This window comes from Macaca thibetana, chromosome 3, assembly GCF_024542745.1.
Source record: "Macaca thibetana thibetana isolate TM-01 chromosome 3, ASM2454274v1, whole genome shotgun sequence".
Taxonomy (NCBI): Eukaryota; Metazoa; Chordata; class Mammalia; order Primates; family Cercopithecidae; genus Macaca; species Macaca thibetana.
Window position 1 is genome coordinate 157,830,001 of NC_065580.1, and position 12,674 is coordinate 157,842,674.

A 12,674-nucleotide genomic window follows, 5' to 3' on the forward strand; every position below is an offset into this window, starting at 1 on the left:
CCGGTCCCTCCGTTTGGGGTCCCTGACTTCCTGCAACACCCAAGTGTTTAGTTTTTGTATTTATTTGCTATGTCTGCTGCAGCAAATGACAAATTTAGTTGCTTAAATAATAAAAACGTATTACCTGATAGTTCTGTACATTAGAAGTTTTCATGGGTCTCTAGGTCAGAATCATGGTCTTGGTGTGGCTAGAAGCTCTTGGGGAGAGTTATTTGCGTTTTCCAGCTTCTAGTGGGTGTCCTCACCTTGGCTTCAAGTCCCCTTTTTCCATCTTCAAGCCCACAACATAGCATTTTTCAGTCTGTCTCTGACTCTGACCTTTCTGCCTCCCTCTTATAATAACTTTTGTGACTACACTGGGTCCAAGCAATCAATTCAAGATAATCTTTCATCTCAAGGTCTATACCCTTAATGCAAAATACCTTTTCTCATGTAAGGTAACATAGTCATAGGTTTTGAGGATTATGATGTGAACATCTTTGGTGGGGCCATTTATTCTGCCTGTCACATTATCAGGTATGCTTCATATTCTGGGAAAACAAATATTATAAACCTGGGCGGTGAGAGGTCATGGAATAGCCTTTCACTAGATAATGTACTCTCGTTAGAGTATGCTTTTCATAGCTAACTTTGTAATATTTCTGAAATTGGTTAAGTTGTATCAAAATGTGTTATATGCATAGTTTAAAATTTTCATTTCTGGAAGAGTGTGTTGAGAGCAACATATATGACATTATTGTGTTTTTATAGAAGACAGTAGATCAGTTACATTTTTGCCACAGTCTTACACCACTAGTGTGATTTTTCTTAAGACTGTGAATGTATTTTTAGGTCCATGATGGGAAAAAAAGCATCAGAGCTACCAACTATGTTGAAAGCAACTGGAAGAAACAGTGTAAGGAACTAGTGAACTTAATTTTTCAGTGTGAAGATTCTGAACCATTTAGACAACCTGTTGATTTGGTTGAATATCCAGTAAGTTTCCATTGTTTAAATGTTTGGGGCTTTTCTTGCTTTGCAGTGAGGAAACTGGGGTAGAGTTATTAAACTTTAAAGAGAAAGATACCTAGGCTTTATGTTAACTTTTTTGCTCTTATCACTAAGTTAGTGGTAGAAGTAGTGTTTTACATAGTTTTCTTCAATTTATAGACACCCTTGTAACTCATTTAAGAATTTAGACTTAGGAAACCAGTATTACATAACAATGGGATGGATCTACTTAGATTTCTAAGTAGGGCTAGCACTAGGAAAACTATGAATTGGATAAAAGTGTCGTTTGCACTCTTTAAAAAGGGAAATTGAAAAATGACTTTATAAAAACAAGTTGGATTATAACAGCACAGAGTGACTGTAGGACGCTTGGAGTATATACAGCAGGAAATAAAACCATCCCATGTGTCAATAACAATAAATAGACATTAACATTTTGGTATATTTCTTTCTATCTTGTCTTTGTTTTTATACCTCTTTTTAAACATTAGTAATGAATTTTAAGAGTCCTCTAACCTTTTCCTCTCTTCCATCATTTCAAATTTTTTAGAGATCTGATGGCATTTACATTTATAAAAGCAAAAAATGAATCTATGAATTAATCATTGTTTTTAAAACCTAGGACTACAGAGATATTATAGATACCCCAATGGATTTTGGAACAGTAAGGGAAACTCTGGATGCGGGAAATTATGACAGCCCTTTGGAGTTTTGCAAAGACATCCGGTTGATATTTAGCAATGCAAAAGCATATACACCAAACAAAAGATCAAAGGTAATTTTTTAAGTGGTTTATTGAAAAAAACTGCCTGATCTGTGTAGATAATTTTCCAATGTAATAGTAATTTTTTCCACTGTAATTTTCACTGTGTAGTAGAGGTTAGAACATTAAAGATAAATGAATAAAGTGAGAGTATTATAAAGAAAAGAGCTTCTGCTACTGCCCAAATATCTTTAGTTTTTGCCTTTCATCAGTTGATGTTTATCATAATCTCCTTAAGTTTTATAAGCAAGTGGGGATTAATGGGAGTAGGTATCAATAGAAGGTGAACAAATTTGATACACAGAGTAAGAGCCTCTGTGTTTTGTATGTTTAGGGATCTTAAGTGGATTGGAAACATAGATCAAGACTGTAAGAATATTAAAAGTAAAAAGGAAAATCTGATCGTGAGACTACTGACAGCATAAGAACATTTGGATTTGAAGAAACAACACATGAGCTCTCTGATTAAGACCACAAATAATGTTATAGAGCCAATGGAGGCTCTTTACTTGATGTATTAGAAGCTAATATTATGACACAGGGTTTTTCTTTTTCTTCTTTTTTTTCTTCTAGCCTACTCAAGTGAAGTGGTGACACTGGGTTTTTGAGAATAAGCTTTATATTGAAAGTTGACTCCCAAGGAGACAGGAGTGAATTTCAAATCTGACTCCTGTGCTGGCTTTAAAGCAGTATTTTTTTTTTTAAAGAAAAGGTTCAGGGTATGGATTCTGAGATTAGTAGGTGATTAGTGGAAGGAAAGGAGAGGTCTGGAAAGTCTTTGGGCATGTGTGGTTATTTCTTTATGTTATTTGATGGGTTGCATGTGCAAATTTGGGGGAAGTTAGTGTGAAACATGCTGGAAATTCAGCCTCTGATGTAGGCAGGCTCATTCTGTGCAGACTCCACTTGGCCATGCTGGTTTTAACCAGTTTCAGCCAGTTCTTCTTATCGCGTAAGCAGAGGGAATTTCAGTGTTTTAGTAGGTTGGGTTTTTTTTTTTTTGTCATTTTGTAAACTTAAGAATTTTTGTTAGTTATTGGTTTCTTTAACTCTTTGGGGCACACAGTTTCAGTAGAATGTTTTACTAAAGTTTTGTTAACATGTTACACATTGGGTAACTTTTCAAAACTTGATGAGGCCTATAATCCCAGGACTTTGGGAGGCCAAGGTAGGCAGATCACTTGAGGTCAGGAGTTTGAGACCAGCCTGGTCAACATGGTGAGCCCTCTTCTCTACTGTAGATAAAAAAAATTAGCTGGGTGTGCTGGCACTTGCCTGTAATCCCAACTACAGGCATTGGGCATGAGAACTGCTTGAACTGAGGCATGAGAGCCGCTTGAACCTGGGAGGCATAGGTTGTGGTGAGCCGAGATCATGCCACTGCACTCTAGCCTGGGCAGCAGAGCAAGACTCCATGTAGTTTGTGTGTTGAGTAATTGTAAAAAGTCATATTTAAAGTAAAACACTTGTTTGATCTTACAACATTTTTTGGTGTCTGCAATCAGTGACATTAACTATTTTGCTTTAACTGCATTTCCCTGTCATTACTTAATATTAGACTCCTACTGCATTACTGCCTCTAGTCTCAATTTGAGAACTCTTTGTTGGATTCAGGATTCATACTGCTTGCTGGATCAGTTTAACATTCAAGGCTAACATTTTTCCAAGCTTGGATTTTTGTCAGTCACCATTTGTAAGACTGTATTTTTTCAGAGACAAAATAAATTTCATTCAAGTCTTCCCTGCACCCCTCAAATACATGTTTGAGGATGCACACCATACGATTCACCACTGAAAGCTTTTAGTTCAGTGGTTTTTGATATAGTACATTGTCAGTTGTTCAAAACTATGGTTAACTATATATAACATTTGCCATTTTAGCCATTTTTATGAGTACAATTCAGTGACATCATTTATATTTATAATATTTCTAAAACTTTTTCATCATTCCAGACAGAAGCTCTGTAACCATCAAGCAATAATTTCCCCTTACCCCCAGTCCTTGGAAACTTCTAACTTCTGTGTCTGAATTTGCCTGTCCTAGATAAGTTCATATAAAAATTGAGATCTTCCCATATTTGTCCTTTTGTGTACAACTTATTTATTTCACTAGTGTAATGCCTTAAAGGCTTATGCATGTTGTAGCATGTATCAGAACTTTATTCCATTTTATGGCTGAATAGTATTAAAGTGTGTGGTTATACCATATCTTATTCATTCGTCTATCGATGGCCAGCTGGGCTGTTTCTACTTCTTGACCATTACGAGTAATGCTGCAGCAAATTCTGGAATACACGTATCTGTCAGAAACCTTGCTCAATTCCCTTGGGTATAGACCTAAGAGTAGAATTGCTGGGTCATTGGATAATTCATGTTTACCTTTTCCAGGAACCACTACACTGTTTTCCATGTTGGTTGCACCATTTTATATTCCCACTGGCAATGTATAAAGGCCAGTTTGTTCACATCCTTGCCAACACTTGTTACTTTTGAAGTTTTGTTTTTGTGTGTGTGTGTTTTTTTCTTTCTTTCTTTTTTTTTTTGAGACCGTCTCACTCTGTTGCCCAGGCTGGAGAGCAGTGGCGAGATCTTGGCTCACTGCAACCGCCACCTCCTGGTTTCAAGCAATTCACCTGCTTTAGCCTCCCAGGTAGCTGGGACTACAGGTGTGTACCACCATGCCCAGCTAATTATTGTATTTTTAGCAGAGATGGGGTTTCACGGTTGTTGGCCAGACTAGTCTTGAACTCTTGACCTCAAGTGATCTGCCTGCCTCGGCCTCCCAAAGTACTGGGATTACAGGTGTGAGCCACTGTGCCTGGCAGAATAAAATTCATATATATGAAATATTGAAAATAACTGTCAAAGATTATTTCAGATTAAGTATAACAAATTTCACATTCATTTGTGAGTGTATATATATATGTATATGAGAAGCATGTAAGAAATTTGTATATCTCACATACTTTTTAAAAAAGTTTTCTAGCATTGGAGTGTCTTCGCCACCACTGCCATGCACAAGACTTATATTTAACTTTTGAGCATCAGACTTTTGCAATTATTTTCAGGAAAGGTTGTGGAGGAGTATAGAGTACTTCTGTACATGCATAGCTGTATCCAAAAGTATTTAAGATTTGATGTTTAATTATAAACATTGTTAAATCTTTCATATGCATTAACGTTCTGTGTTATACTTTCTACTACTGGATGCAAGGTAGTTTTGTTTCATTTTAGAGTTAGGTGGCATTAAAAACAGATTGCAGATAGAGACTGGCATATAAAAGTGCTTTTGTTCCCTTGCCCCAAAGAGACACAGTGCTTCTGTAGCCTAAATAGCAGCCCTAAAACCAATCAACTTCCCATCTAACTTTGGGAGAAAGGTATATTTTTGGGTTTGTACATACAGATGTTAGAATAGGCAAAAACAGTTGAGATTCACTGACATATAGACACAAGTCCTGAATGTAGATGCTTGACTTCAAACTACTTTCTTATCATCTGAGAGGTATGTATTTGATACTTCTTGTTATTTCTAGATGTCACTAAGGGAAGGGAGTTGGAAATAGAAAAAAAAAATGGGTGACAGCCATTACCTGTAAGCAGTGATATAATATATTGCAAGTGATCTCAATGATTACAATGATTTCTCAAATACTTTTAAGGCTATTTTGTAATTCTACTTTGTTTTTATATCCTTGCAGATTTATAGTATGACCTTGAGATTATCTGCCTTATTTGAAGAAAAAATGAAGAAAATCTCTTCAGATTTTAAAATTGGTCAAAAATTCCATGAAAAACTTCGAAGAAGCCAGAGGTTCAAACAACGGCAAAATTGTAAAGGTGACAGTCAGCCTAACAAAAGCATCAGGTAAATTGGTTATGGCAAGCTTGCTTTATTTATTTAATTTTGGAGACAGAGTCTCACTCTGTCACCCAGGCTGGAGTGCAGTGGCATGATCTCGGCTTACCACAACCTCTGCCTCCCAGGTTCAAGTGATTTTCCTGCCTTAGCCTCCCAAGTAGCTGGGACTACAGGCACGCACCACCACACCTGACTAATTTTTTTTATTTTTAGAAGATACGGGGTTTCACCATGTTGGCCAGGCTGGTCTCCAACTCCTGACTGCAGGTGATCCACCCACCTTGGCCACCCAAAGTGTTGGGATTACAGATGTGAGCCACCACACCCGGCCTATTTATTTCTTTTAGTTTTTATTTATTTTTGGAGACAGAGTCTCTCTCTGTTGCCTAGGCTGGAGTGCAGTGGTGCAATCTTGGCTCACTGCAACCTCCGCCTCCCGAGTTCAAGCAGTTCTCCTGCCTCAGCCTCCTGCGTAGCTGGGACTACAGGCACACGCTGCCGTGCCTGACTAATTTTTTGTATTTTAGTAGAGATGGGGTTTCACCGTGTTGCCCAGGCTGGTCTTGAACTCCTGAGCTCAAGCAATCCGCCTGCCTCGGCCTCCCAAAGTGTTAGGATTGCAGGCATGAACCACCGTGCTTGGCCCTATTTATTTTTTGAGATAGGTTTTAACTATGTTGCCCAGGCTGGAGTCTAGTGATAGGATTATGACCACTGCAGCTGCAACTTTCTGGTCTCAAGCAGTTCTTCTCACTTCAGCCTCCTGAGTAGTTGGGACCACAGGGGTGTGTCACCAAACCTGGCCAATTTTTGAAAATTATTTTTTGTAGAGATGGGGTCTCGCTATGGTGCCCATGCTGGTCTTGAACTCTTGGGATCAAGATCCTTCCACTTCAGCCTCCCAATGTGTTGGGATTACAGGCGTGAGCCACTGCACCCAGCCTGTGTGCAGTTTTAAAAAAATTTAAGATTGTGTATTTAATCTTTACTGTGCATTCTGAAAAGACTAGTCATGGGTTTTAAAACTTGAAAGCATTTCTGTGAATATAGAGCTGTTGTATTGGTTTATAATTCTATAAATATGTAAAATTATAGATTTTTTCAAATCTTATTAAGGTTTATTTAAAGTATCACTTGTATTTTGCATAAGAATTGGCTTTTTAATGTAGAGCCAGGGTCCCCAACACCCACTCCCTGTGTACACTGGCCCACACAGTAGGATGTGATTGGCTGACAAGCATTACCACCTGAGCTCTGTCTGCTGTCAGATCTGCAGGGGCATTAGATTTTCACAGGAGCAGGAACCGTGTTGTAACTGTGCATGTGAGGGATTCAGGTTGTGTGCTCCTTATGAGGATCTAATGCTTGATGATCTGAGGTGAAACAGTTTCATCTTGAACTCTGCCCACTCACTGGCCCCAGTCCCGGTCTGTGGAGAAACTGTCTTCCACAAAACCAGTCCCTGATGCCAGAAAGGTTGGGGAGTGCTGATGTAGAGAATAATGTGATCTTTATGTATGTCTTTTGAGCATTTGATTGTGTAAGGGAAAATGTACCTTTGATACAGTGTACCTCAGTATTACTGAGGATTATTCGTAAAGAAATATAAAATGAAGGATTTATTAACTTTCTCAGTAATTGTATATTTATTTACATTCTATATTCTTTGACTATGTAGTTAAGGTTAATATCACATTTACAGGTACTTTACATTGTTGCAGTATAAAAATTGAGTTGTGCAATGTTTAGTTTGTTTCCATTTATATTTTCAATGTGCAGCATATCCCCTTGATGGGATTTCTTTGTGGTTGCTCTAGGGACGACACTATGCATCTCAATCTATTGCAAACAATCGATTTTATATTAATACTACTTCTATTACATACATATAGGAACTTGGCTGTAGTATAGCTTACTTCCATCTCCCTCCTAGGTAGTGGTAGTATCAGATCACACTTTTTTTTTTTTTCTTTTTTTCTTTTGAGAGGGAGTTCTGCTCTTGTTGCCCAGGCTGGAGTGAGTGTAGTGGTGCAATCTTGGTTCACTGCAACCTCCACCTCCCGGGTTCAAGCAATTCTCCTGCCTCAGCCTCCAGAGTAGCTGGGATTACAGGCACCTGTCACCACGCCCAGCTGAGTTTTTGTATTTTCAGTAGAGACAGGGTTTCACCATGTTGGCCAGGCTTGTCTCGAACTCCTAACCTCAGATGACCCACCCGCCTCAGGCTTCCAAAGTGCTGAGATTACATGTGTAAGCCACTGTGCCCGGCCTTATATTTACTTTTGTTCTCTCCCTTGATGATTAATGGCATTTAAAATTTTTGATATTACAGGCTTGAGTTTTATTATACAGACAATTACTTCTTTAAAGAATTGTGATTACCTTTAAGCTTCAATGTCTAGATACCACTTAAAACGCTGTTTTGCTTTTAAGACGCAGGGTCTTTCTCTGTTGCCCAGGCTGGAGTGCATGGTGTGATCATAGTTCGTCGTAATGTCAAGCTCCTGGGCGGCTAATACAAGTCTCCTGAGTAGCTATGATTGTAGGTGTACACAGCTACGCCCAGCTAATTTTTAAATTTTTTGTAGGCATGGGGTCATGCTATGTTGCCCAGGCTAGTGTTTGAACTCTGGCTTCAATTGATCCACCTGCCTTGGCCTCCTAAAGTGCTGGGATTACAGGCATTTTCAGCCATTTCTTATTGTTTTAAAGGAAAATAGGATTATCTCAATATTCATTCATCCAGATTTCTCACATGCCTTAAACTTCCACTCTCCTTTCCCGTAATTCCTGGCCTAGGGGCCAACCATGGTGGATGGGTGCAGTTAGATGTAAATAGTCTGGTCTTGGGACAAAAATCATTTTGTTCTGATTCCTTTTTTTAACTTTTCCTGTTTAGGTTGTGTTGATTTCTCCTCTTAACCTTATTCTGTCTTTAGGGACATATAAATAAGAGAGGAGAAAGTTGGGTTCTATCGAGGCTTAAATTGGTAGTATGAATGAATGCCTATATTACATAAATGTTGGTTCCTCTTAGCATTTAATCCAAAGAACGTAAGGTATTCAAATAATTTTCTGTAACTCTTACTTGGAACATTGGTTCATTACTCCAAATTTGAATAACAGTATGTTAAATTTAGAGTTAGGAAATACTACTAATAATCAGTGCCAGAATAAAATGTTAATAGTGAATATTTTAATGTTTTGATCATAAAATTACTCAGTTTAAGAAATATGATATACTTCTATTTAGTCATTCTCTGTGAACCAGTTATCTCTGTATTTTGTTAAATACTGTTTCCTTTGTTCATATGTTTGACCAGAAACCTCAAGCAGAAGAGGTTAAAATCTCAGACAAAAATAATTCCTGAGTTGGTAGGTTCTCCTACCCAGTCTACCTCAAGTAGGACAGCTTATCTTGGAACCCACAAGACAAGTGCTGGTATTTCTTCAGCTGTTACTTCTGGTGACTCTTCAGATTCAGCAGAATCATCAGAAAGGAGGAGAAGAAATAGACCTATAACAAATGTTTCTACGTTATCTGGTGAGAAGTGGAATATTTTGTTATTTCGTTGGCGAGGACCCAAGTGGCCCTGACACTGAAAGAACTTATAGTTTAATGGAAGAGATAAACATAATAAACATGGAACAATTCGATTATGTTCCATAAGTACCAGTGCTTTGTAAATGGTACTGAATTTTCAATTATGTGATACATCGATTCTTCACACTTGGTGTGCAGCATTTGAAGTTTTTGTATCTTAATTTAAAAATTAAGAAGTACTGATAATCATGTAAGTTCAAAGCTGATGACCTAGTAAATTCTAAACTCTTCATGTTGTTGCCATCCGGTAGTGTAACTGTAGCTGATGCTAACCCTTTGTTAACATTGTACAAATGAGGCTGTGGTGTGTATCTACTTCTGTATTGCTCTGAGTGGTTTTGCCGACTTATGACAATAGCATACTATTTACTATTATAATTGAATCATTTATGCACGTCTTCTATTACCTAGTATTTCAATAAATAGTAATGACAGCATTGAAAAATATACAGATAAAAGTTTGGAATGGAAGTGGACTGTGATAAAATGTGGAGAAAGACAAGCAAGTTCATGTGTGTCACATTAGAACTGTACATTGTTTGAAGGGATACATTCATAGCATGGAATGTCCAATCAGAGTATGCTGGAGTAATTGAAAATGGCACTAGGGATAAGCGGACACATTACAGCCTAGTAGCAACTATGAGAAAACGCACTGAAGGAAAGAAGGATGCATTTTGTGCATACGAAAAGACTGCGTTTTGGGGAATGTTACAAACAATAGGATCAAACAGGTAGAGTACAGTCACAGTTTAGTGACTTTCAAGCCTTGCAGAAGAGTTTGGATTACTGAATGGGTTCCTTATTGAGTGAGAGAGTCACATTGTTTCAGGAAGATTAAGTTTGGCAGTGATATGCAGGGGGAGGGGAAGAGCCTGGAAACAGGGAGTCAAGGTGATAGATGGTAGAGTTGACAGGAGTAGCTGAGGTGGGCAAACAGCAGAACAAGTTCAAAAGATGAACCACAGTTTGGTGTCTGGTATTTTTGTATCACAGCCAGTTTTCTTCTCTCTCACACACTCTCTCTCTCGTGTAGCTTACGGAAATGACCTTACTATGCTATTAGGAAGGGGTAAAAGGATGATGAGACACGCAAACTATGTCTTCTGAAATGCTGGACTTGAAATGATGGTGTCTTTTTTGTATGAAATGCCTGTCTGATATCACAGAAGGAAGTACATGCGGAGCCAATTAATTTAATTAATTTATTTTTGAGACAGAGTCGCTTTCTGTCACCCAGGCTGGAGTGCGGTGGCATGATCTTGGCTCACTGCAACCTTCGCCTCCCGGGTTCAAGTGATTCTTCTGCCTCAGCCTCCCAAGTAGCTGGGATTTCAGGCTCCTGCCACCATGCCTGGCTAATTTTGTATTTTTAGTAGAGATGGGGTTTCACTATTTGGCTAGGCTAGTCTCGAACTCCTGGCCTCAAGTGATCCACCCACCTCGGCCTCCCAAAATGCTAGGATTACTGGAGTGAGTCACCGTGCCTGGCCTGCAGCTAATTAAATTTTTAATTGGAAGTCTGTTTATAAAATACATAAAACTATGTTTTGTAAATCTATGCTAGGATTAATCTGTTATTTTTAGAAATAGAAGCAAAAACTTTATTTGGAATGCTGATTATGTACCTTTTAATACTCCAAATTTCATCAGGTTTTTTTTGGGAATGGTTTTTAAAAAAATACATTCTAAGCATTTTAGGAATCTGCTTTTGTAGTAATGTTATGTAATGTTCAGAGTAATGTTATGAACTGCTTGCTTATGTGTGTAAAGACAGCAGAATATATGTAACTATTTATACTTTATTTTTCCTAGAAAGTGAAATGGAAGATTCTTTAGCTACCTCTTTGTCATCGTCAGCTTCCAGTAGTTCTGAGGAAAGCAAAGAGAGTTCAAGAGCTCGTGAATCCTCCTCACGTAGTGGGCTATCTAGAAGCAGCAATCTCAGGGTAACCAGAACTAGAGCTGCTCAAAGAAAAACTGGTAAGAGACTCAGTAATACTTTTGTGGGATGTATATCAAAAGAATCCAAAAGTTATAAATTGAATAGATTCTTGATTTAATGCATCTATATAAGATTAAGTTAATGTCCTTTATGTTCTTTAGATTTAGGAAGGAAATGAATTTTGGCATTAAAAAGTGAAGAAAAGGCTGGGTGTGGTGGCTCAACGCCTGTAATCCCAGCACTTTGGGAGGCCGAGGTGGGCGGATCACCTGAGGTCAGGAGTTTGAGACCAGCCTAGCCTGGCCACCATGGTGAAACCGTGTCTCTAGTAAAAATACAAAAAATTAGCCAGGCATGGTGACTGGTGCCTGTAATCCCAGCTACTCGGGAGGCTGAGGCAGGATTTGCACCCGGGAGGCAGTGAGCCAAAATCACACCATTGCACTCCAGCCTGGGCAACAAGAGCGAAACTTCGTCTCCTCCCTGCCTCCCCCAAAAGTGAAGGAAATCATTAAAATAATAGTCATTTAAAAATGTTGAAATAAGGAAAATCTTTTAAATCTTATTGTTAACCTTATTTCTAGGTCCTGTTTCATTAGAAAATGGATGTGGCAGAAAAGCCACTCGAAAGAGAGTCTATTTAAGTGATTCTGATAACAATTCATTGGAGACTGGTGAAATTCTAAAAGCCAGAGCTGGAAATAACCGAAAGGTCTTACGGAAGTGTGCTGCTGTAGCTGCCAATAAGATAAAGCTAATGAGTGATGTAGAAGAGAATTCTAGCTCTGAAAGTGTCTGTTCTGGTCGGAAGCTGCCTCACCGCAATGCTTCTGCTGTAGCTAGAAAAAAGCTATTACATAATTCTGAAGATGAACAGAGCTTAAAGTCTGAAATTGAAGAAGAGGAGCTAAAAGATGAAAATCAACCATTACCAGTGTTCAATTCTCACACTGTCCAGAGTAATGTTGATGAATCTGAAAACAGAGATTCAGAGTCAGAAAGTGATTTGCGGGTAGCCCGGAAAAATTGGCATGCTAATGGTTACAAGTCCCATACTCCAGCACCTTCAAAAACGAAATTTCTTAAAATAGAGTCTTCTGAGGAAGACTCTAAAAGTCATGATTCAGATCATGCATGTAACAGAACTGCTGGCCCATCAACGTCTGTGCAGAAACTTAAGGCAGAGAGCATCTCAGAGGAAGCAGATTCTGAACCAGGAAGATCTGGTGGTAGGAAATACAATACATTTCACAAAACTGCGAGTTTCTTTAAAAAAGCAAAGATTTTGAGTGATTCGGAAGATTCTGAATCTGAGGAGCAAGATAGAGAAGATGGGAAATGTCATAAAATGGAAATGAACCCAATTTCAGGAAATCTGAACTGTGATCCTATTGCTGTGTCCCAGCGTTCCTCAGATCATGGAACTGAAACTGATTTAGATTCAGATGATGACAAAAAAGAAAAACCAAACAGTTTTATGAAAGGTAATTCAAAACACGTATCTTTGTTC

The 12,674-nt window shown here is 38.4% G+C and overlaps 2 protein-coding genes across 4 annotated transcripts in view; one reads left to right on the plus strand and one right to left on the minus strand.

The window, feature by feature from the left end:
• Positions 1-12,674, minus strand: part of GET1 (guided entry of tail-anchored proteins factor 1) — a 655,129-nt gene that overhangs the window by 212,861 nt on the left and 429,594 nt on the right. The window lies entirely within an intron of this gene.
• Positions 1-12,674, plus strand: part of BRWD1 (bromodomain and WD repeat domain containing 1) — a 132,413-nt gene that overhangs the window by 104,869 nt on the left and 14,870 nt on the right. For both annotated transcript variants that reach the window (XM_050784544.1, XM_050784545.1), the window contains 6 exons: positions 832-975; positions 1,613-1,765; positions 5,455-5,621; positions 8,939-9,159; positions 11,035-11,202; positions 11,749-12,648. In XM_050784544.1, coding sequence (XP_050640501.1) covers positions 832-975; positions 1,613-1,765; positions 5,455-5,621; positions 8,939-9,159; positions 11,035-11,202; positions 11,749-12,648 — 1,753 coding nt within the window. The remainder of the gene's footprint in view (positions 1-831; positions 976-1,612; positions 1,766-5,454; positions 5,622-8,938; positions 9,160-11,034; positions 11,203-11,748; positions 12,649-12,674) is intronic.